At 37.6% G+C, this 24,875-nt stretch overlaps 3 protein-coding genes and 1 long non-coding RNA gene across 5 annotated transcripts; 2 read left to right on the forward strand and 2 right to left on the reverse strand.

The window, feature by feature from the left end:
* Window positions 1–1,276: 1,276 nt before the first annotated feature.
* LOC128884743 (39S ribosomal protein L3, mitochondrial) lies at window positions 1,277–13,096 on the reverse strand. Of its 2 annotated transcripts, XM_054138333.1 has the most exons (8): window positions 12,964–13,096; window positions 12,254–12,409; window positions 2,669–2,756; window positions 2,364–2,588; window positions 2,149–2,277; window positions 1,906–2,066; window positions 1,642–1,831; window positions 1,277–1,557 (listed from the first exon to the last, which is right to left on the reverse strand). In XM_054138333.1, the coding sequence occupies exons 2-8, from the start codon at window positions 12,313–12,315 to the stop codon at window positions 1,321–1,323; spliced, it is 1,092 nt and encodes a 363-aa protein (XP_053994308.1). In that variant the 5' UTR covers window positions 12,316–12,409; window positions 12,964–13,096; the 3' UTR covers window positions 1,277–1,320. The 2 variants fall into 2 exon arrangements, with proteins under 2 accessions (XP_053994308.1, XP_053994307.1); XM_054138332.1 differs by lacking the exons at window positions 12,254–12,409; window positions 12,964–13,096 and adding an exon at window positions 2,930–3,147.
* Window positions 3,855–10,727, forward strand: LOC128884741 (endoplasmic reticulum transmembrane helix translocase). Its single transcript, XM_054138330.1, has 16 exons — window positions 3,855–4,128; window positions 4,519–4,784; window positions 4,870–5,098; window positions 5,170–5,323; window positions 5,396–5,545; window positions 5,633–5,815; window positions 5,877–6,014; window positions 6,223–6,343; window positions 6,414–6,568; window positions 6,641–6,816; window positions 6,885–7,340; window positions 7,428–7,617; window positions 7,693–7,944; window positions 8,010–8,518; window positions 8,598–8,738; window positions 9,088–10,727. Exons 1-16 carry the CDS (start codon window positions 3,862–3,864, stop codon window positions 9,193–9,195), a joined length of 3,495 nt encoding a protein of 1,164 aa, XP_053994305.1. The 5' UTR covers window positions 3,855–3,861; the 3' UTR covers window positions 9,196–10,727.
* On the forward strand, window positions 12,285–18,975 carry LOC128884742 (sodium-coupled monocarboxylate transporter 1-like). The gene is made up of 15 exons (XM_054138331.1): window positions 12,285–12,444; window positions 14,078–14,280; window positions 14,444–14,603; window positions 14,702–14,767; window positions 15,207–15,258; window positions 15,330–15,397; window positions 16,393–16,544; window positions 16,625–16,765; window positions 17,159–17,383; window positions 17,457–17,640; window positions 17,716–17,802; window positions 17,878–18,047; window positions 18,119–18,277; window positions 18,336–18,447; window positions 18,529–18,975. Exons 2-15 carry the CDS (start codon window positions 14,093–14,095, stop codon window positions 18,580–18,582), a joined length of 1,818 nt encoding a protein of 605 aa, XP_053994306.1. The 5' UTR covers window positions 12,285–12,444; window positions 14,078–14,092; the 3' UTR covers window positions 18,583–18,975.
* A 1,729-nt stretch (window positions 18,976–20,704) lies between these two features.
* Window positions 20,705–24,556, reverse strand: LOC128885012 (uncharacterized). Its single transcript, XR_008459529.1, has 3 exons — window positions 24,414–24,556; window positions 22,913–23,108; window positions 20,705–22,068 (listed from the first exon to the last, which is right to left on the reverse strand). It is a non-coding gene; the product is annotated as an uncharacterized LOC128885012 (long non-coding RNA).
* Between the last annotated feature and the right edge of the window lie 319 nt (window positions 24,557–24,875).

The following is a 24,875-nucleotide window of genomic DNA, read 5'->3' on the forward strand; positions in this document are numbered from 1 at the left end:
CTCGTGTGCACGAGTTCCGATTCACCGTTGGCCAGGGTGGGGTACGTGAGCGATATACTTTCACTGGCGTTCGTGTTCCGCGCGGACCTTATTCGCGTGGTGCCACAGTTGGGACAAACTGGATACCTTTTTTTATACATTCTAATTGCTCCTATTAATATATACAAGTTATAATCCTTCATATAAATACATTTGCAGCTTTAAGTGCGACGTATACCCTTCGTAAACATATTCAAAAGTGTTCTGGCGTAATAACTGTATTTAAAAAAGAAAAACAATGGAACTGCCTTTGATAAACGGTTTTTAATTTTTTTAAAAGAGAACATGTATGTGTAAATATTTTATGCAAGAGGAAGTAAACATATATAGAACTATGTTAAAGGGAATTATCATTGTTGTCATTATCTTTATTTACGTGGCCAATCATTACAAGGATGGTTATTGCACGGCTAGTTAATTTTCTCCGTCTTTAGTAAATGCTACTGAACAATATGGCATAATACAATATCTCTAAACTATGTTTACATCGTTTTTCACTGTGGCTGGCCACTTTAACATTATACTTCATAACTTCTCATCTCTGTGGGGACTCAATGGCCCCTCTATAGCTCGGCTTTTCATCTATTGGGGCCCACTAGCTCCCCTCTAGCTCAGGTACCTCGGGGTTGCTAAGCCCGCACTGTAGCTTCAAAAAACACTTCTACAACCCCTGAGGGCTGAAGGGAATTATTCTCAGTCATAGTAATACTATTCATTTATTGATAATAAGAATCATACGCGATGAAGAGGTCAAACTAAAATCCAGCACATAAGGCCTATATACATATAACGCAAAATAGTTCTTAACGCTCAACGGTAAATGGATTCAAAATTTTAATATAGTGGCGCCATCGGTGGGAAAATGCCCAAGTTTGTCGCTAAAAAAGTTCTAACGCTTAACGATAGATGGAGCCAAAATTTTAATATAGTGGCGCCATCGGTGAGAAAATACCCAAGTTTGTCGCTGAAAAAGTTCTAGCGCTCAATGTTAGATGGCACCACTATTGAAATTTTGGCTCCATCTAGCGTTGAACGTTAGAACTTTTTTACCGACAAACTTGGGCATTTTCCCACTGATGGCGCCACTATTTTAAAATTTTGAATCCACCTACCGTTGAGCGTTAGGCACTATTATAAGAACGAATGCGTGAAATAATTAATGTAATGATAATAACGTAACCTTCGATGTAATCTTCACGTGAATATTCGATTATATAGAAAAACACCTTCGAAAACATGGGATTTTCATAACAAAAACATTTATTTACTATTCTATTACACTTATGATTCCGGTGTGTATTCGAGTGAAGGATCACCGAACACATATACATCATCAGCATACAAATTATCAGGGAGTGATTCTTCGTTTATATTCCCTAAATATGTAGGAAAATGCGGCGATTGTGACTTTTTCAATGGAAGGACCGTATCATACAAGTAGCACATGGTGTTTGTTTCTCCTGGTATATTTGGAGCTAATACCCAAATCACATTAAATTTGGTATTTACTCGTAGTACCTGCAAGCAAAGAATATTTGTTCACGGTAATTTCTTTTCAATATTACACATTTTGTGAACTATTTAACTAATATTATTATGTACCTTTACACCTCGGAGAATACGCCAGTTATTTCCCATATGCCCAGGCAGTTTGGTACCAGGCATTACTCTAGCTTTTGCACCTCCGGAACCTATATTACCGGGTCTTCTATGTGTTTTCGTTACACCATGAGTGGCAGGCATTCCATGAAATCCCCACCGCTTCATAACACCCTGAAAGCCGCGGTCTATCCTACATTTATAAAGAATATTGTAATTGACGATTAGATATCCAACACAGAATTAAAGTATCGCTAAAATGTTTACGTTTTTCCTTTAATATCAATATAATCTCCTGGTTTAAAATGAGCTGCACACAAAGGAGTTCCTGGTTGGAGAGCAGCATCTGGCGAAACAATGAACCTCATTAGCGTTTTCTTTGGTGTAACTCCAGCTGCATTAAATATTCCGTAATATTCCTTAGTAATCTGTAAAAATCAATGGTACGAACATTGAATGTCAGTTGTAGGTAGAAACATGAAAAAAATGGCAAAAATCATGCCAACTTACTAGCTGTGGATCAATATTTACTGCACCTACTACAAGACAACCTTTTTTCGTCTTAATTTGTTTACGCCTAGAGATAATTGGATTAAAGTTTTCTGGTGGTATATATTTTACAACTTCATTATCTATAATCTGTAAATAAATGAGATACATAACAATTTGGTGGAATTGTTTAAAATAGAAAAATAATTCTATTTGATCACAATAGCAAGCATCACCTGTATTAATGTACTTAATACTTTCTGTCCATTTTTTAACCACATTGGATATATTCCAATTTTTTTGCCAATTAAGCCAGTACGCTGAGACTTAGGAGTCCATTCCTTAGATATTTCAATTATATCTGAACATAATGGTGATGTAGAATTCAAAAGTCCTCGTTTTGATGTTATAAACTCTGACAAGAACTCTTTGTTTTGCGATGTGAGTGATTCGTTATAATGCTAATAAAGAGAGCAATATTATATACTATCTATAAAACAGCAAAAAAATCAAACTAGTTTTTGATGTTACGAATACATACAGCATGAACTGGTCTTGGAAGCCATTCTGGATGACGCTTCCTTGGTATAGGAGGTCGTCTGTTACGACTAGGTACCCTTGTGTCAACACTAATTAAAAATAATCATACATTTGTTAACTAACAAGAATGTTATAACGAACGATAAATATGTAAATAACAAATTGTTTTCTTCGAACAGTAATATATTTACAAACATTATACGTGTACTAAGAATGTATCAGGAAATTGGGATAATAATTATGTAGTGCTTTCTTTCCATACCTTAGCTTGAGACATTTGTTAAAAAGTTGAAAGCCATTATAAGTTTTTATTATCGATACCATGCTTATCGAGCTAAGAACTTTGTGTAAATGGTATTGCAACAGTACGGTATTAAAGTAACCTTAAAAAAAGATACTGTGCTTGACTGTGAGCACAAGAATTTGCCGATAGTTTGCCTCATTGTCAGTTTGTCCTAACACCAATAGAGGTCTCCCATTCTCGCAAGTCATCGCTTTAATTTATATACAAGGCATTTATCAATTAGTAACATTAAAATCTGTATTTATCGATCATTTAACAATAACTTGGAATACGGTCATTTAAAAGTCAACAAAACGGAATTGGACTTTAACATTTATATTTAATTCATTTTCAGTACTTTCTTATAATCTATTCTGTAAATATAAACAGTATCTAATTCCTACATTTTTTGCCTACTGATAAAGATCAAAGATCATTTAAAGAATTGTATGTTTAATTGTACGCATTATTACATCGAATTTGAGTAACGCTTTCTGTTCTTATCGCAACTTATGTGTATACAATTGTTTTTATTTGGGAAAATTACTCTCTATTAATACGATCCATCTTGAAGTAAGAGTAAACGCTTACATATTTCTCGAAACTTTCTAATAGTTGAATTTATAATTTTAGAAAATGCATTATCAAGACAACAAAATAGTTCAAGTCATTGCCGCGAGGTGCTGTAACAGCGTTCATCATAAAATTCATTTTTGTCCCATTACCGTAAATTAGTATACATATAGAGCACCGTGGAAAGGTGTGAAAGGGGTAAACATATTTCGAACACCATTCACGTGATGTAGTTGTTACGTATATCGTTTGCTGAGTGAGTTTTCTCATGTGAAAGGAATCCGAATCTCTTGTACTAAATCCATACGCCTCTGTTACGGCGCATTGTAATCATAGCCATGGCGACTATTGCTTCATCGCGTACAGACGAACTCGTGCAAACTGTCACGCTTCATAATCCTCGAAAATTATTATTCACGGGGTACATATTGCCATCCGTGCTACTGCACGCACTGTGGATTTATTGTTGGATCTTTGTTTATGGAATTGACGAGTACTATGACGCGGGTTTAGTAGGCATTGCAGCCATAGCCTTGCTACAGATTTTCATATGTTTGTGTTGCCAGTGGTCAGTGCACATACATACTTTTCTAAATTGTAGCTCGGTGAGTTCACGTCTCCTTCATCTCAATATAACACGTCCATTAATTGAATCACTTACGTGTAGAAATTATGTTCGTTCAATATGTTCCGTTAACGTGGCAGCCATTCGAGCCGGCCTTCTGCTAGCTCCGTTACATGAGCAATTGGCGGGAATGTTTAAATGATATAGTTTAAAGCAGAGGTCGGTAAACTTTTTCTATGAAGATAGTGAAGCATTAATTTTGTGATTTTGTCATGAAATTCATTTAAAAATCATTTTTACCTTATGGGTTATTCAATGGTAGATAGTTGGTCAGATCTATCTCTTGAAATGCAGTTTACCAATCTCTGGTTTAAAAAAAATTTTGTTAGTACTTCTGCAAGATATTCAATAAATATTTTAATCATTTCAGGAGAAAAATCCTTATAAAGCAAAAGTAGCAAAAGTAGTACCTACCCCTAACAATGGAAGTTCAGAACTTGTTAAGCTGTTCCATTCTGAACAGCAAGAGCCATGGTTCATATTTCAAAAGACAAAGTATCATTGGAACCAACATAAAAAATGCTTTGAAGGCCTTCAGTTTCCAACTGGACATTCTGTTAAACATTATTGCGAATGGAAAGGATATTTAGATGAAAAAGAGATTACAGCAGCAGAAGAGAAATATGGCAAGAATAAGTAAGCACTCTATTATATAGATGGAAAAATTACAAATTATAATTATAAATTTTACTTTGTCTTTCATAATTTTCTATTGCCTTAGTTTGGACATGGTGGTGCCAGAATTTAAGGAACTGTTCAAAGAAAGAGCAATTGCACCATTTTTTGTTTTTCAAGTGTTCTGTGTAGCACTGTGGTGTTTAGATAAATATTGGTATTACAGTATTTTTACACTCATTATGCTTATTATGTTTGAATGCACACTTGTACAGCAGCAACTTCGAAATATGGCTGAGATCAGAAAAATGGGAAATAAGCCATACATGATAATGGTTAGTATACATAGGAGGCAAAACATAGTTTTTCAAAAATGGTTTGCATGATTTCATTATTTTTATCAAAGGTTTATAGAAATCGGCGATGGCGTTCGATGTTCACCGACCAGTTAGTACCTGGTGATATTGTATCAATAACAAGATCTCAGAATGATAATTTAGTGCCATGTGACATGTTACTTTTAAGAGGACCTTGCGTGATTGACGAGAGTATGCTAACAGGTAATTTATTATAAAGGAAATGGTAAAACGCGGGATTAATTCGTTCTACATAATTTGATTACAAATTTACAGGAGAGTCTGTTCCACAAATGAAAGAGCCGATAGAAGATATCGACGATAGACAGTTGGATATAGAGGGCGATGATAAGCTTCATGTACTATTTGGAGGTACAAAAGTTGTACAACATACTTCACCCAGTAAAAACGTATCCGGCCTTAAAGGTATTTATTTAAATATTGAAAGAACGTTCGCCAGTAATGCATTTTATTCGCGTATGCATTTACATGTGGGAATACTTAAAATTTTAGCTCCTGATAATGGTTGTGTGGCCTATGTATTACGTACGGGATTTTCAACATCACAGGGTAAACTTTTGAGGACAATACTATTTGGGGTTAAGCGCGTTACAGCCAATAATTTGGAAACGTTTGGCTTTATCTTATTTCTATTAATATTTGCGATTGCTGCAGCAACATATGTATGGATCAAAGGTAAGTAACATCGCGATATAAAGGTAAGTACCTAAAATATTAAATGATCAATGTTTTATAGGAAGCGAGGATCCTACAAGAAACAGATATAAATTATTTTTGGAATGTACGCTTATTCTAACATCGGTTGTTCCACCAGAATTGCCTATTGAATTATCGCTAGCTGTTAATACATCTTTACTAGCCCTGTCAAAATTAGGTATTTATGAAATGTATATTGGAGTCTAAACGAAAAAAGAGACACGGAAATCCGAACTCTCGATCGTCGGATCCATAGCCGACCGCATTTCCTACATGACCAATTCTGCACCCTACGTTTCGTGTTTCGTTTTGACTCCTTATCGTTGGATATAGGGGGCGCGAATACTAGAATAGTTTGAATAACAACAAATATTTTCCTCGTGTAGGTGTATTTTGCACCGAACCTTTCAGAATTCCGTTTGCGGGAAAAGTTGAAATCTGTTGCTTTGATAAAACTGGCACTTTAACTAGCGACAACTTGGTCGTCGAGGGTATAGCGGGAATCGAGTAAGAATGAAATAATAATTTTTGAAACATTTATAGATGCTTAGGCTAAAGTAATTATTCATCATTAAAGGGGGAAAGCAGATGTTATGCAAATTTCTGATGCGCCTTTAGAAAGTATTCAAGTACTTGCAACGTGCCATTCTCTTGTACAATTAGATGACGGAATCGTTGGTGATCCGCTTGAAAAAGCTACACTGAAAGCTATTAACTGGACACTCACAAAGAGTATGAATTTACTATAATCTTCAAAATTTAAATAAAAGTTGTGTAATAATCTCAATATTAATTTTATATTAGATGATTCTATGATACCAAGAAAAGGTCAATCCCCTGTATTAAAAATAGTACAGAGACACCACTTTTCTTCCGCGTTAAAACGAATGTCAGTCGTAGCGGGATATACGACACCTGGGTCATCAGAAATTAATTACATGTCCACAGTAAAAGGAGCACCTGAAATTATTAAAAATATGGTGAATAACAAATTACAAATCTGAATTTGTTTTTTCCCCATAATACATCGTAAATATTTTTCTTTTAGTTATCATCCGTACCAGAGAATTATGACTCTACCTATTTGTCGTTATCTCGGCGTGGGGCGAGAGTGCTAGCTTTAGGATATCGAAAACTTTCTGGTCCTTTATCATCGCAAGATCTTAGAGAGCTAACGCGAGAAAATTTAGAAACAAATCTTAATTTTGCTGGATTTGTAATTATAAGCTGTCCGCTTAAACCTGATTCTAAGGCTGTTATTAAAGAGATCGTAAATGCTTCGCATTCGGTTGTTATGATCACTGGCGATAATCCTTTAACCGCTTGCCATGTCAGTCGCGAGTTACACTTTACGAAAAAACCAGTCACATTAATATTGACTGCCTATGACGGAGAGTGGATGTGGGAAAGCGTAGATAGAAAAATTAATTTGCCTATGGGTATGAAAAATGTTGATCGAGGTAATGAAATTTGGCGCGAATACGCTCTTTGTCTAACTGGAGAGGTAAATTAATAAGTCCCGAACTATTACACTAATTCATTAGTCATTTAATTGAAATTTATGTCCCCTTTTTTAACTCATAATTTCCAGGGTTTAACGTATTTAAAAGATAATGACCGGGAACTTCTCCGTAAATTATTACCTCACATTGTAATTTTCGCAAGGTGTGAACCAAAACAAAAGGAATTTATAATTGTTTCCCTACAAAATTTGGGATATACAACTCTAATGTGCGGAGATGGTACTAATGATGTTGGTGCTTTGAAACATGCTCAAGTGGGTTAGTCGATTATTGACATTTATAATTTAGCTGCACGTATACAAAGCTTACATACTGATCAGTTAATTTCGTTAGGGGTTGCAATCCTTTCTAGTCCGCCTGAAAGAGTGCCTGTAGATAAGCAAGATAACAAGAATGAAAACCTAATCTCAAATTCAACAATATCTAATGGTCCCAGAACGAATTCGAGAGTATCCGCTAATACCAGAATGAGGATACAAAAACTATTAAAGGAAATCGAGGAACAAGAACAATCTATTATTGTTAAACTTGGAGATGCTTCAATTGCCGCGCCTTTCACTAGCAAAATGTCGTCAATTCAATGCAGTGAGTTTCATTATTATAGAGTGATTTTAAAGCAATCAGTAATTCTGATCCATGTATTATTGCAGTTTGTCATGTTATCAAGCAAGGACGGTGTACTTTAGTCACGACGTTGCAAATGTTTAAAATTTTGGCAATTAATGCATTGGGACTTGCATATAGCCAATCTGTTCTCTATTTAGATGAGATTAAGTTTAGTGACGCGCAAGCTACATTACAGGGTGTTCTTTTAGCGACCTGCTTTTTGTTTATTTCAAGATCGAAACCGTTGAAAACGTTGTCTAAACAGAGACCTCTTCCAAACATTTTTAATCTGTACACTATAGCCACTGTATTGCTTCAGTTTGGTTTGCATTTTGTATCTCTTGTGTATTTGGTAAGAGAAGCAACTATATTATCTCCAAGGAATGAGAAGTTAGCAGCTATATTAGCTCCAAATAATTCAGCCAGTCAAAATATGTCGTTAAATGGAAATGTCGGCGATGAGGATGAACCTTTCGAAGCAAATTTAATAAACAGTACAGTTTACATTATCGCTATGGCACTTCAAGTTTCTACTTTTGCTATTAATTATCGGGTAAAGTATAAAACTAAGTAATTATATCAACAAAGATTAGGTATATTTAGTTTTAATTCGATGTAATTTTACTTTACAGGGTCAACCATATATGGAGAGTTTATTGCAGAATAAATCTTTATTATACAGTCTTATAGGGAGTGCAGCTGTTATATTAGGATTATGTGGGTTTTCACCTGTGTTAGCAGCACAATTCGAAATTGTAGATTTTCCAAGTGATGTAAGTGACTACAAATATTATAGCATACATCGAATATGTACCGTGGTACCACGTTAAGTTGCCATCGGCAACGTAAGATGTAACAAAATCACAAACATGGGAAACTTAAGTAGTTGATCAATCGCTGTATTATTTCACTGTTACGCCAATGCATTCCAACTGTCATTTGCTCTCATTCGTATCTTTCTCTTTGGTTTTCTTTGTCGCGAGGTAGACTTCTGATGTGAGCCGCGCCGCCAATAATAAAAATACGTGTATCTCGAGGCGGAGCGGCGAATCTGATTCAACTGCAACTTAACGTGTATACAAATCTTGCAATGCACTAATATGGAACATTTACTTCTTACAGTTTCGTACACTCTTAGTGCAAATTCTAATAGCAGACTTTATCCTTGGATATATGGTTGACAGAGCCTGTTTATGGCTGTTTGGAGAAGGAAGACATCAAAAGCTGTGATTAGAACACAATTTCCATATTCCACTTTTAAATTTAAATATATGTGAAATCTTAAATATAACAAATTTTTGTTTGTTTCACAAAGAGTATATTGATTACACATGTAATTATGCTTGTAATTTATGGATTGCGTCAGTACATTTCCATGTGAAACAATATTTTTTGAAAGACTGATTAAATCACTATTGAGAGATCATTACTTAAATAGATATACATTTTGTTATCTACTTTGTATCAGTGATACACTTTCTATCTATTACAGAAACTAATAATACCAATAATTCTTTGTGGAACAATATAATACATGTATATGAGTATGTGGTATGTATGTATTATTGAGTGTAAGTATTACTAGGCAAAGTGAAATAGAAAACTGAATATGCAATGTGAGTATGTACAGATAATAAGTAAATAATTATTACACGATTTCACGGTTATTATGTTAGTGTTCCGCAAGCAACGTGTTCGTATCTTAAAACCTTGATCTGGCAATATTCACAAACGACACAAGTTCCATTATCTCATGAGAATATAAAGAAAATCACTTTAACCATCACACGACAAGAAAAAGCAGTAGCTACTACTATCATTTGCAACATCGTTTAGCAATTTAATATTTCCATAAACACAATAAGTAATGTATTTTTTTTTTATATTTTATATTTGCTTTCACGTAATTTGAGCATAAAGCGGGATAAAATTTATATTGCACGTCTGAGTAGATTAATTAGTAGTTATATTTAATGCTAAAGATATACTGTTACTGTTAATAGTATAATGAAGGTGAACGTTGTACTTGTAAGTTTTCATACAATATTCATTGCACCAAAGTGTGGTGGTAAATACCTATAAACTTTTTATATATGAATGTTATAAATTTTGAATGTGAAATTACGCGATATTACGATTGAAACAAATATAATACTTTCTTTTCGTTGCAAGCTTCTTAAACTACAGAAGGTTGAGAATTATAAAAGTAATTTTGAATGTATTGCGTACAGTGCATTGATTACATACATAATGTAACGTCATCAATTTACGTTAAGATTACGATAGTTCGCGAAAATAAAGCAAAGTTAAGAAAGTAACACATTATTCTCGACTGTTCAAACTATTTAGAATTATTGCATTAATACATTCCAATTTTTGAAAAGTTTCACATTTTGTGATCGAGAAGAAAAGCACACCGATTTAAAATGCAATGTGTTCCGTTCAATTCGACGATGAACAGGTATTGTGTCTTCGGATAACAAAGAATACAATACGTTCACAGTGCAGTACGTTTAAGGAATGCGAGTACTACAATTGCCATTACGATGACTCAATCATAAACGAATAAATCGAATCTTTTACGTTGTAAGCGATGAATATTCAAAGTTTAACAACATTGTATTTACCATACAATGTTACAAATTTTTACTAAATCGGTTTTTAGATCGAATATCCTAAATAAAAGCTAATTGTATATCGTTGTCTTACGAATGTTTGTAATTCTCTATAATTAATGATAATATAATTTGTTGTAAATATTACGTTCAAGTTTTTCAATTAATACTCCTCAAATTACTAGTAACCAAATCTATTCCAGTCCCTAAATCCCTAATAACTCAATCATTGAGAAAAATAACTACTGCCATATTTTACTATGTAATATACGCCATCAAGGCAGAAAAAAAATCAACATGGCGTAACAATGTGTACGCTAAGGGAGAGAGGGAATTATGTTTGCCACTCATGATTGCGTGGATTAGTGAGGTTATTCCAATTTGAAATGTAGATATAAATTTAAGGCATCAATTAAATGATCTCTTGATACCGATTCGCCACATTCGAATCCACGTGGGTAACCGGTAACATGGCTATTACGATTTAATTCCTGATTGTACGATTCAATGAAATATTTTTGGCTACATTATTTTGATTTTAGGTACATAGATCATGAACAGGAAATGAAATTTAATATTTGCTTAGCGATTGATTGCACAAAACCTATTGACTAAATGTGCTGAGTGTTCGGCTCTGGTTGGAGTTTAGCTTAAATCGGAGAAACCGGTTACCACAGTGCGGGGACTCGAACTTCACGACAGTCTGTTGTCGATCACGGTAGACAGCTGTCCGTGACGTTCCTTTCGTTCGACTGTATTTATTCGCGTACATACGTATTTACATTTTTGTAATAATATTCTGATTGTAGAAGGTCACTGCATTACATTAGACGATACTAACGAGTGCGCCGATACTTTAAGTGTGTATTCATTTTCTCGTTACGATTATTCGTGTTTGTCGTCGATGGTCGATGGTCGTCGATGATCGTCGATGATCGTCGGTGTCATCTTTTGCATAAATCAGGATCGCGATCAATAACTTAGTCAATATTTTCCAAATATTAACATCGAATCGTGACTCAAACACCAAAGGTGAAAACACAACGTGCCAATGACGGTTTAACGGTTTTCTACAATAAATGTTTTAAATAAATTTGTATCCGATAAAATGAATACCATTTGACAAGTATTAATTTCCAATTTTTTGTACAGTCATATAATGTAATTATTTAAATTATATTCATATGTTTAACAGTCGTTATGTATGTACATTTCAAATGTCTCTGATGTTTTGTTATCGATGTTTACATCTTTAAGAATGTCTTTTGCTAATTCAGTTCTAACAATGATTTTCAATCATTATTTGGCATTTAATGAGCCGATGTGAATGTGTTTTTATTCAATTTGAAATTATAAATCTACACGAGGTTGGTAATATGAAGAATCAGATAATGATAATAAAGTCTTTAAATAACTAGTAGAGAAATAAGAAACAATGTAAGTACACATGGTACGACAATACATAGGAATGTATCCGGTTAATTTTTATTAAAAACAAACGAGAACACAAGACGAATCACTTTCTAGAGGTGAACTGCTTTCGGGGCAGTATCCGTTGAAACTACGAATTGGTAGGGAGACAGTTAGAGAGGAAATAAAAACAAGTCAAACAAAAGGAATCGTAATGTCGGAGCGTACACGTGAAGAAAATTATCTATTTTGTATTCCCTTACCGATTGTCGATCAAGATTGAGGGGATTTCAACAGAAATACAATTAACATTTCCGGAGATCATGGAGCAATCGTGGTCCTGATATTCTCATGTGGTGATCGTATCAGAGAAGACAAAACTTTGAGTGCAAAAAGTGACAGTGTGCTAGTCATCGTTACTAAATATAAAGAAATCTATTTATAAAACCAAACAGTGAGTATGCGTTTACCAGCGGCCGATATTTAATGTCATCATAATTATCGGTCGGTAATATGTTTAACCGCCCTTCATTTGCATGCTTTGTTTTTTTTACATTTTGTATGCAGAGTGAGATATTTGATAGGGTCAATGTAAATAGTAAATACTGTATATGTTATCATAATTACAGTACATATCAAGAAGTAATGGTACGTTACATGGTTTTGCACATTTCTTTAGTTTCTGTCATATCTTCGTTGATATAATAAAAAACTTCGATTACATCGCGTACATTTGTCTGCATTCTAATCGGAAATTATAAAAGAACCGATACAAAGAATACCTAATTTTTAATTTTGAACTACGAATAATCGTTGATGCATTGTCTAGAATATTTACGAAGAAAACTTCCAAGTAAATTATTTTGTTTAAACTTGAGACAATTCTTTATGTTGCATACTTGTGAATTCAACAAGAACGTTGGCGAATAACAAGAATTCCTTGTTTGGAACAGAGTAAAATACAAAAACTTACGGCCCTAGCGTATCATGTTTACGCGAGAATCTTCTGTTATGGACGCTGTGCAATTATCGTTCGCATTCTTGGAATGGTCTTTCATTAATTCACTCGACATCCTTCACTTTGCTCAACTCGGATGGTCTACTGACCTGTGGCAATTTACATTACTCGTGTATGGCGTTTACTCTACTTTGTCGAGTGGTGATTGTTTTCTGCGTAGTGCTGACACCTGTGACACACGGTCGGTACTAATGAAAATTGCGCCATATTTAATCGTATAATTTTAACTTCTGTGTGTTAACGATTGCGTCTATATTGATTCAGAGTAATAAAACGTAACTTTATAACTTGCAGCTAAATAAATGTTTATGTGAGCTTTGATTTAAGGTGATGTTATTAATGCTGATATTTAAAACAATGTAGATGTAAATGGAGGAATAATAAATTAAATAAATGCAGTCTATATCGAGGGCAATAATTATAAACTAACACTTTTACTAGCATACCGAGTAGCTTTTTCTGTCGCGCTCGGAAAGTTTAACGTTTATCGTGTTAACGAGCTGTATTGGAATACTAACAGCTGCGAACCATATTAAGGTCGTGTGTCAAGTACCAATTAAGAGTATATATGTATTTAGGTGCACAGATATGTACAATGAATCGAAAAGACTCGTGGTTTTCTACTTTTGATCAAGGAACAGTGTAATGAATTCATGTCCTGCATTTAAACATTTTTGAAAACGTTCTGTAATATAGCTTGTGTAGTTTATAATTATATTAAACGTCATTCACCCTTCAAAGAGTAAAAAGAGCAAAGGAGTGCTGTTTACCTTTCTTGGTTTTTCTGTGAATAAATCGTAAGACGCTGTTTCTATTCGTGACTTTATTACTCGAATAAAATTTCGCCCATCTTCGCTTCATCACATTTATTTCGATGGTCAAATATTTCCATTCTCTCGCGGGGAATGATAATAATAGCGAGAGCAATGTGTGCTCGTTGAAGATCCATTATGCGTATCATGGCGAGAACCATTAAGCTTTCATCCGTGTTACTTGACTTCCATTACTGCTATTATCGGTGTTATCAAGCAAATCTGGCTTCGTAAATCAAGTTTTCGCTCGCTTCCAGTTTCTCGGAGCCAGAATGGAGGAAACGTCTGAGAGAGGATACTTTCATTGGGCAGATTGGCTGGTGTTCGGGCTGATGCTCGTCGTGTCTGCCGCCGCGGGATTATGGCATTACAGAAAAGCACAGAAGTCGACCACCGTAGATTATCTCCTTGGAGGAAAGAGCATGACACTTTTTCCCGTCTGCTCTTCCCTCATCGCAAGGTATCTTAATCGAGTTTCGAGTGTTGATATTTCTCGCATATAAAAACAGGAAAAATATAAAATAATATACATTGAGCAAACTAATTAATAATTTGCGCTCAGACATTGTTTCAAGTTAAATATCTAAATTAGTGATTCATATATTTTATGAATAATATTACAGCTTCATATCTGGCGTAACGATTCTTGGAACACCGGCTGAGATATATAATTTTGGGACCCAATATTGGATCACTATTATCTCTATATTTTTCTCGGGTGTAGTAGTGGCCACTATCTACGCCCCCGTCTTCGTCAAGTTGCAACTTAATTCCGTTTATGAGGTATCGTTTATCCAATTTACCATATAAAATGAAACAAGAAAATTCTTTTAGTTTATCTCTTTGGTGTTCGAATCTTTAATATCCCAATTTTTTTGTAGTATTTGGAGATAAGGTTCAATCGCGGAGTAAGGACACTCATATCGCTGATCTTCGTTATTGACTTGGTAAGCACTAAAGGACGTGTCAATGAACTTTGAATACAAAGCTCGCGACGCGACGTACACGTTAAACACATTAAAACTTTGAGGAAAGTAATTCATCATTGACTTTAATTCGTAGGGAGCTCGTTTACAGCAAAGTTGTGTCACGCTACGTTGCGCGACAGAAACGCGAAACTTCAATGAACGTGGCTTATCGAAACGCTTAAACTTAATTTTTCAAAAATATTCTTATTCGATACCGTTACCTCTAACTACATTCAAGACAACAGAAATATATTAAAAATTCACCTCACTTTCTAGCTTATTCTAGTTGTACCTCCGTGAAAATCACTTAATTTTGAATGTATCTAATTAGATAGTTTTCCTTGCGTGCAAATAACATTAGGAACGGTCATGTAACTACTCTCATAATCCCTCGAATGTAATATCAAACCAATTTCAGGTTCTCTACCAATCGATCGTGGTTTACGTTCCAGCGTTAGCGCTAAATCAAGGTATTATGTGGCCATATTATTCATAGTGAGCATTAACCGAGCACTATTAAAATCTCTGCGATTAATTACAGTGAGCGGCTTTGATGTGCATTTGATCGGGGCCGTTATGTGTTACGTGTGCGTGTTCTACACCGTCCTAGTAAGTTTATGCATTGCAAAATACATACAAAACGTAGATAGTCATTTTCGTCTGCTAATACTGCTTAGACGGTGACTTGTTACAAACATCTGGTATGCAAATCTTTCTTACAAAAGTCACTGAAAGTTAAACGATAGGAAACCATTTTGTTTCACTTTGCGTTGGACTCACTTTGGACACCTAAGCCGCTACCAAACTATATCTAATAAGATAGATACACTAAAAAGTTAAGGGATCAACGTGGCATCATAAAAAACAAGACGGATGATCGCTGACATTTGACGAGCAATGTATGGTAATTGCAACGATGATCTGACAACATTGGAGCCGCTAAGCGTTTAACGTGTATCATTATGAACGCTCAGCGATGATGACGAGGCGGATTCATTGTCGGGGCTTAAGAAGTTAACAAGACGTATCAACGATGAAATATATGGGGGGTACGGGGCTGATTGTGAGTCGAGCTACGGGGTTAGGTGTACGCGAGCTAATTTTCCAAGGTCCCTCGTTCGGCGAATTCTCCTGGGGATAACTCGAGTTCCTCGGGCAGGAGGACGCCTGGTAGCTTGTAGGAAACAATTTTCGGTGGACAATGCCGCGAAGAATCTCTCGCGCGGACCCGGCTACTGGAAATGTTTATGGACGGAAACTGAAACCTCGACAATGGCCCGCCGGAAACAATGGCGTGGAGCACGTCGAGTGCTCGTTCCCGTAGCAGCAGATCACAAAGCCAGCGCCGAAGTGATTAATCGCATGCTCGCGCGCCTGTAATTATCCAAGCAATTTGTTGTGCCCCCGAATTAATGAAAATTTATCGCGGTCGAGTGACTCTTTGTAAATTTGTTTATTATCGGTGTCCTCGGCATCTCCGCCTCCAGCCAAGTGATTCCAAAATCTTTGCACTCGCTAAAAATGTATGAAATGTAACGATTAGATTATTTGAAATAAGTAAATATAACTAGAAGGATCTAAATTGATCGGAGAATGATTACCAGGGCGGCATCAAAGCGGTGGTTTGGACGGACATCATGCAGGTTGCAGTTATGATTTTTGGCGTGCTAACTGTTTGCGTTTTGGGCACCTATCAACTTGGCGCTGCAAAAATATGGAAGGAGGCCTCGAATACCAATAGAATCGAGTTTTTGAAGTAAGACATGGTTAGAAGTATCTACAGCTCGCGGTGTTTGATTCTCGAATGTATTAATTATTGTTCTGTTTCTTGTGTAGCTTCGACCCATCTCCTTACACAAGGCACACGGTGTGGACGGTGTTGATTGGTTCCTGGCTGTATACCACTGCTTATGTAGCTGTGAATCAAACCACGGTACAACGGTACAAATCGCTGAAAGATTTGGCAACATCCAAACTGTAAGTGAGTACCAGGTTCACTCAAGGGTGAGTCGATACCTCGAAAATAGGACGTAACGTGCCTCGATAATAGACATAATGACACTATATAATTAACGCATTCGCGACCGGCAGATATTTTACGTTTTTAATACCAAGTACTGGTAAAAATAATAAAAATCTGAAGCTGGACATCGCACAAACTATGTTTTGAAATATCATTGTTGTAAATATGTAGTGTATAACATAAAAAGATTTTCATTATTTTGTCATAACCAGGAATAGAATTTCAAGTGACGTAAATTCACGTAAACTGTCGCGAATGTGTTAAGTAATTACCATGACTGACACGATAAGATCGTGCTTAATCGTCTTTGGATAATTATGTGTGCGCCATTATCTGCATGATTTCAGAGCCATAGCAATATCCACTATCGGCATTATGTTGTTCATTTCACTGTGCTGCTGGTGCGGCCTTATCCTTCTAGCCTGGTGGGCGCCACCAAAATGTGACCCCAGAGCTCTTGGTCAGATCACTGCCGACGATCAATTATTGCCCGCTTATGTTATGGAAATCGCTGGACATTTGCACGGAGTACCAGGCCTTTTTATCGCCGCCATTTTTGGAGCTGCTCTCAGGTAAGCATCACTTTTACCATTTTTCATACCAATTTCCTTTTAACGCGTTACGCATTACTACTAATCGTTTCAGCACGCTTTCCGTCGGCTTCAATTCAACGTCCGTCGTCCTCCAGGAAGATTTCGTGAAGGGTTGCTTCGGTCTGCAGCTGAGCGAACGGTGTTCCTTCATCTTCGTGAAAGTTGTTGTTGTAATTCTCGGTTCAATAGCTCTGGGCTTGTTATTCTTAGTTGAAAAATTGGGAGGAGTCTTAGCCGTGAGTACATCTCCAGATTTTTTTGTTTGGAAAGTAAATACTCAGCAGTTTTTTACTTCGTTTGTTTCGATGCAGATTACCGGAAGTCTAGCAGCCATCGCAGCAGGTACTTCTTTCGGAGTGTTCACGTTAGGTATCCTCTTCCCGTGGACAAACGCCAAAGTAAATTTTTCATAATTTATGAAAAGTTCTTTGCAAAAATAATCTGATTTATATTATTTTTTCTCTGTCGATTAGGGCGCACTTGCGGGTGCTGTTGTAGGATTCGTGGTCGCTGGCTGGGCCAGTTTAGGTGCGCAATGGTCTATCGGTGCCGGGGAATTGGTCCCAAAGAAACTTCCGGTACCCCTTTCTCAGTGTCCAGCGAACATCTCTGAAAGTTTCCTGAAGCAGTTCGAGCATCCAGAGTAAGTCGATCTTAAACTTAATCGTAATTATCACGTCTAAAGATCAATATTTCTGTATTTGATTGTTTCAGCGAAGATAATGTATTTCCTCTGTATCGATTATCGTATCATTGGTTCACTGGATTGGGCACGATAATTGTAATCGTCGTAGGTAATTTCGTTAGTTGGTGGACTGGTCCATTGGATCCTTCTTCCGTCGACAAAAAATTACTCTCACCGATAATTTACCCGTAAGTTAATAACGTAACTGCAACATAAGGATCCAGTGTAAGCATTTGTATATTTTAGATTATTACCGAAGCCAAAGTACCAGACTTGCGACAGTACTGCAACAGTAGCTGGACCTAGTGATCTGCATGCAACAGCGAGTCTCTTACTAGCTGATTTGAAAAAGAAACGAGTGGGTATTTTGTCTACTGTCGTTCCAGAAGAATCATATATTAATGTGAATAACATTTAAGTACTTCTTTCTCTGTTACAGAGAAGCGAAAATTTCCCCAATGGCGTTACAATGCAGTCCACGTTCCGAAGTTGAGTATTCGCTGAACGTGTAAACAAACTGTCAAATCATTTCCGCGCGTTGCTGAAGACGCTACCATGGTTGAAATGACGTTTTCATCCACGATTCCGCTCGGGGTTTCAAACCGCCTGAAGCGATCGCGAAGTCATCTTTCGGTTCGGCCCCTTTTGCAGTATTCATACATAGGTAGATACAATGTAGACAATAGTATACACGTTTTGTTCAGCAGGAATCTCGTAGAGCGAGTGATATGTCGTTATTCAATTTAGGTAAATGCACAAACAAAGGCAAGTTTCTCCTTGTGTACTCGCGCATTGAGACAGTTACTAGAATAGAAACACTTGTGTAATGTTTTATAATTTGTAGAAGAAATAAATTTTTGTATCAAACTACACGAGCCACTTCTGTTATTGTACACCGTGCATTTAATACCACAGATTTTTCATTGAATTTGCATGAGTAGCTTTCAAAGTATTAGTACTGTTGTTTAAGTGTATTCGTAAATATTCTAAACTTCTTCTTAGAAGGACAAATGGTTTCTGATTTAAATAATTGACCCTTTAGTTATTTCAGGAGCGCAGTTGACTCAAGTGAACTGTGACTCATTTTGGTATGATTACACGCAACCCGGTCGTTAATGATCATACAAGATGAGACAGCGCTACATCGAGCATAGCAAGGCGTACAAGAGAATCGGGAAACGACAAGGATGGGTTTTGGCGTTTCTATCACCCGGCCGGTCCTCGGTTGGTTCTCACACCGAGTTCTCTAACTGAGTTTGTTCGGTTTTCAAGCTTTGGTGATTCTCGACGGTGTCCGTCGCGCGGAAGGTGAGCGACTCGAGAGAGAAAGAGAGAGTACATCGAGGAGCCAAGGCCCCGGGATATTAGCCGGCTTGTTAAGGGAAAGCCAACGCCGTCAAACGTCCTTATTAAGGCCACGCAAATAGCTGGTACGCTTCTCCTCGCTTACCTCTTGACTTGCCTCCCTGGAAATTCAATTTTCGCCTGCCTGAAATGCGGTTGGTCAAAAGCACCGCCCTCAGGTTCGATATTGTTCACGCCGCCGATCGTTAGATCGATCCATATGCTTCGATAGTTATTGCGCTGACGCTTCAACGTGCGCAGATGCGATTGAACGGCACGCAGATTTCCTGGATGAAGGGACGCTGAAGGAACTAGGAGCGGTTCAATCGTTAGTACAAACAATTCGGATGTGTAAACATTAGGTGATCAAACGCTTGGTAGAAAATAAACATGACTTAAATCGCTTAAATGGTCAATGCCTATGTAATAAACGTATTCTTTTACCTGTGTTTAAAAATATTTTCATTACTAACATTTTAACATACCACGTCCCCCCCAAAAAATGCAAGAAAGTCTAGATTTTTCTAAAGTGCTAGAACACTCCCTTAAATCATTTTCCTAACTGGAACCCCTTTCACTCGTCTCGCAAGCGGATCCCCTTCCGCGAGGGAATTAAAATCGCCTCTCTCTCCTCCCGTCGACGCTTAACGATCCCGACTAAGACACGCGGGTGTTTTCTTTTTTGCCGTTTCGAGGGAACGCAGTGCGTTCAATGCGGGTGCAGCCGCGAATTGCACGAGGTGCATGCGAAGGTTTCATTAAGAGGAGCGCGCGACACGTAGCTTCGGAAAGAAAATTGCGAGTTGCGGGCCGTGTGCGGGGCTTTATTAAGCGCGCTTCATGCGCGATTTGCATTCGTCTGGGTCGGTGATAGATTTGAAATTCCCACGTAGAACGTGCAGCGGTTATATAGGGTCGAGAATTCGAATCGGGACGAATACCGGGCGACGCCTAGTGGAACGTACCTATGTAACCGCGCGTGATTGTGTCGAAGCGAGGATCGAACGGAGAGGGTGAACAGGGATAAGGGATACCGACGGAGATGACTGCTGAAAGAGATGAATTCATGCCCGTGCGAGAGAAGAGACGAAGAGGAGAATACCAAGAGGCGAGAGGGAGAAAGTAGATTCAAGAAGCGCTTAAAATGAAGCAGGGCCATGAAGGGTAGAGGAGGATGGAGAAAATCAAACGGGTGAAGAGCGTTAACGATGGGAAAAGAGGCGACGACCCAGGGAAGGGTGGCATCGAAACGAAAATAGTGGGAGCACCGCGGAAATGTATGAATTTACAAATCGAAGAACGATGGGAAACCGGGTTGAAGCAGGCTCCTGGTTGGATGAAAAATCGTCTGTTTTATTAAGTGTATTTTCTGAAACATTTAAGATCTTAAAATTACATCCCTAACGCCCTATAAAAGAGAGGTTCACTCTCCCACGAACAGATCTTACTCTCCCACAGTTCTGTCTTAACCATCTACTACGTGAATTTTACTCTACTTTTACAACCTTATAAAAAGAATATACAGGGGGATTCTTATACGGTGACCGACGCAATTGTCTACAAAATTCGAAGTCGCATTGAAAAATAGTTCTGACACAAAGTAATCAATTTCAAGAGGGGAAAAAAGGTGACAGTAATTATTCTTTTCTGGGTGGAAGCGATTTCGAGATATCAATGTCCCCTTCATTTTTTAAAATGGGACGCAATATGTTTTCTATATTTTTATGGAAGACATGTACTCAACAACGGATGCGATATCAACATGATCATAGTCAAATCACATATAACTTTTTCAACAAACTCTACAGAGATTTGTTTCATCAGGTTCCCAATCGGGCACACTCGTTCCTAGGAGGGCGAAAGGAAAGAAATCGCAAAAACCTCAGAACGCAGGTGAATAGACTCAGCGAGATAAAGGGATGGTAAATGGAAAGCAAAACACTCGCCGGTACCCCGGAGAAAAAATAACCGGGCTCGTGGGGCGAGGAATCACGCGTTAGAAAGGATGAAGCGAATAAAATGGAAGATTACGTGTGCCGCGAAAGAGCTGGTCGAAAATTAGAGCAGGATACGAGGCGCGGAAGAAACGTGCGGCAAGAAATACATGGAGCCAGAAAGGACGAGGAGGTAGAGCTTACCGTGCTGGAGGGGAAAATCGCTGCGAAGTCGGAGCAAACGAGACGAGAGTCGGGGTGCAAGGGAGAGAAAGGTTAGGGATGAGCGAGAGGTATGGGCTTTGGGGGTGGTGGGTGGCGGTGAACGAGGTGCGGAGGGTTGGAACGAGCGAGACACAGAGGTATGGTGGCGGATAGAGATGGATAGAGAGAGGTCGTGGCAGCTTGAATGGGGCTAGTTTGAGATAGTTAGCGGGCCTTCAGAGGCACAATCGGCCGCGATTGGCGGGCCTACAATCACACGTCGCATTATATGTCCATCAGCGTAGCGGATCTTGCAAATACGTTAGCGCGTGAGCCAACGAGTTACCATCCGCAAAAGTCTTCAATTCAAACCGTCGTCGCTGCGGATACAGGCCTGCGGTCAGAACAGATCCTTAGATGCATTGCGTTCACGCCTGTTTCAACATAGTCCTTGAGAGTGCAGCTCATACCGAACGAGGATCACGAAGGAGACAAACCTAGTATCGAAAAATAACGAAGTTTAATCCTCCTCTAGGTCTAGACGGTATTTTATCGTCTAATAAAATTCCTCCATCGAACGTGCGATATCCCAGAAGCGACCGAACCGAGTCTTAAGGAACCTTCGGGATTTCTGTAACTCCCGTATTCAATTTCGAGGGAGGACAAACAGTAACCGACATTAAGTGAAGGCACATCTGCGAGGCAATATACGCGATTAGACTCAGAAGCACCGAGGCAAATATTGTCTTTTCTAATCTGGCGTCGGAGTCGCACTATCTTGGTATTACCATGGGATAGGATCGAATTCTTAGGGAGTTAATTGGGTCCTGGCGAGGGATTTCGTGCGAAGATTCCGGATGCAAAGACAAACGGGAATGGTCATAACCCTTAGTTCTGTTTACCCATGGGTAGAGTTACATTCAAAGGATGTACTCCGGAACTGTTATCCGATGATAAATGAGCCAGGTACGCCTTCCATTAAAGGTTTCCGGAGTTAATGCGCGCAATTTACAACGTATGGCGATCCCTAACAAGCGATAAATAACGGATGATGTTTAAAATATATTTTTCTCTCGACGATGTCATACAAAATTGCCGTAAAACGTTGGGTAATACCGTCCCTCAGTTTTCAAATTTCAACCTGTAACAATTTTTCATGTCTGATACACGAATATAAAAACACGGTAACAGTTTAACGTTTTTTTATGAATATCATGAACATTATAGGGGACGATCATGGAAAGTGGATTTTGTACATACACGTAGACGGACGATGGGGTAAGCTCCAAAGGTAGCCAATATAAATAAGCATGATTATTCGAAACCTCAGATCAAACGTACCTAGAGAAACAGCGGCAGGCGACTGACGGAATAACTAATTTATCAATTCTTCGCTTCGGTTGGCTCCGATACCTATGGCTATATTTGCGAACTCGTGTAAACAGACCTCCGAACTCCCACGGCATGTTGTCGAATCGTCGTCGTTGTATTTGGATACGGAAGACCTCTGGAAAGCTTGAGTTCTGACAGTAAAATTCTGCAAAATTACGTATTCTTGCACTTATTCGTCAGAATTATTTATAACGCGCTACTTTTAACTGCGACAGTACTGACACTGACGAAGTAAATTAGCAACGCTTCGAAAAGTTTAAATGTTGAAATACGAATGTACAGGGTTATTCGTAGGATCGAATATTTTATTTATTTATATAGATTGGGTTTCAACAATTCTTTTGGTTGTAGTTAAAATAAAATTGTGAGTTTCAGAAGCAAATAAACGTAGGTAGTCAGTACAAGCATTACTATTTAGAAGAATATTATTCCTTTTAATACGGCTATAAAAGTACTTTCAAGGATTGCTTTTTGAAACAAAAAGAAAAAATAATAAACGTCATGCAGAGATTAATATACAACGAGCGACGGAAAAGCAGTTTATCTCCAAAAAAACTGAACAGTGCAGTAATGACGCCAATCAGTGTACATTGAGTAGAACCTTCACCGGTTATAACGGATCGCATTCAGAAATATTGTACGCAATATACGAGATCGTTAGGATAAAAATTTCGCGTACAAACGTGACGTAATAGCCGCACGTACGAGCCATAAAAACGTGTAATTACTAATAAAGTGTCCAATACATTGCAACGAGTACAACGTAACGTGTCAGTTAAGAAACATTTTAAAACGAATTTTTTTACTAAAGATAATCCCGTGCATATAATCTTTAATAACTATTTTCGAAAAATGTAATTGCCTAGGGCTCTGTTGATAGTTATCCCATTACTGATTTTAAACAACGATAATACATTTTCAATTTGAAATTAAGTCGAATGAAACAAAGACGTTTCGTGCGCGGTTTAAAAAAAATTCTTTTTCAAGTTTTAGCGCCAACTACTTGATATTCAATTTGCAAATAAAAAATTTTTGTAGCAATCGTTAAAATTGATTAACGCGATTTTTCGTGGACGCAGCCGAAGGTGTGCAAACATTTGTGACACGTTGAAAATTATAATTCACGCGCGTACGCGTGCACGCCATGCTTCTGACCGTTGCCCACATGAATTTCCAAACATTTCACGGTTCAGTTTCAAATTTTTCAGCACGTAAACACGATCAGTCCTGTACGTGACTATTACACTACTCGACAGCGAAATCCTCTCTTGGACAAAACCTGGTGCACTTTATAGATTTTTATATCATTTATAGTTTATTTTACACATTATGATACGTTGCAAGTGTTGTCACGCTTTTGAAAAATAGCATACGTACGTATGGTTTCGAAAGTGTTTACGTGACGTTGTTAGTGCAGCATTGCCACAGGATTTAATAGAGATGTATTTACCTGCCTTTCTGTATTTTATTCCCGATCGAGAACACCGCGTATCCACCGTTTCGTTTTACTAACGATGATTGATGCCACCGGTTTATTAGCGAACAATATCCTGTAATGACAAGGGACGCTGTCAGTGTTGCACGTGAATTCATCTATTAATCGCTAATGACGTGAATTTATCTACTGACCACAGGCGCGAAGTCGGTGATGCAACTCATCTAGATTTCCATGTGCCTATGCTGTGACGTAAGTCGCCTCATGAGTATGCAGCGCCCTAGTTATTACTGATTGGTGGCGCTTTAGCTGTCACGGTTGGCGGTGCAACTACAATTATCATTTATTTATTGGGAAATTACAATACATAGATTAACTCGCATCTCACTTGCGTATTTTTATGGCTTTGAAATATGTTGTTTATCGTAACTACGAAAATATAAACCATAAAATAAAGAAATTAATTTTGATGAAAAT

This window comes from Hylaeus volcanicus, chromosome 2 (genome assembly GCF_026283585.1).
Source record: "Hylaeus volcanicus isolate JK05 chromosome 2, UHH_iyHylVolc1.0_haploid, whole genome shotgun sequence".
Classification (NCBI taxonomy): Eukaryota; Metazoa; Arthropoda; class Insecta; order Hymenoptera; family Colletidae; genus Hylaeus; species Hylaeus volcanicus.

What these genes read in the sequence shown, in the direction of transcription:
- LOC128884741 (XM_054138330.1), top strand. Translation starts at nt 3,862, where the DNA reads ATGGCGACTATTGCTTCATCGCGTACAGACGAACTCGTGCAAACTGTC. An exon ending in CTGAAATTATTAAAAATATG is followed by an intron (nt 6,817 to 6,884) that starts GTGAATAACAAA and finishes TTTTTCTTTTAG; the next exon opens with TTATCATCCGTACCAGAGAA. An exon ending in TTGTAGATTTTCCAAGTGAT is followed by an intron (nt 8,739 to 9,087) that starts GTAAGTGACTAC and finishes TACTTCTTACAG; the next exon opens with TTTCGTACACTCTTAGTGCA.
- LOC128884743 (XM_054138333.1), bottom strand. Translation starts at nt 12,315, where the DNA reads ATGATCTCCGGAAATGTTAATTGTATTTCTGTTGAAATCCCCTCAATC. An exon ending in TCAATCTTGATCGACAATCG is followed by an intron (nt 2,757 to 12,253) that starts GTAAGGGAATAC and finishes ATTTTTAATTAG; the next exon opens with TGTTGACACAAGGGTACCTA. An exon ending in TAAATATTGATCCACAGCTA is followed by an intron (nt 2,067 to 2,148) that starts GTAAGTTGGCAT and finishes TGATTTTTACAG; the next exon opens with ATTACTAAGGAATATTACGG.
- LOC128884742 (XM_054138331.1), top strand. Translation starts at nt 14,093, where the DNA reads ATGGAGGAAACGTCTGAGAGAGGATACTTTCATTGGGCAGATTGGCTG. An exon ending in AAGCAGTTCGAGCATCCAGA is followed by an intron (nt 18,048 to 18,118) that starts GTAAGTCGATCT and finishes TGATTGTTTCAG; the next exon opens with CGAAGATAATGTATTTCCTC. An exon ending in CTGATTTGAAAAAGAAACGA is followed by an intron (nt 18,448 to 18,528) that starts GTGGGTATTTTG and finishes TCTCTGTTACAG; the next exon opens with AGAAGCGAAAATTTCCCCAA.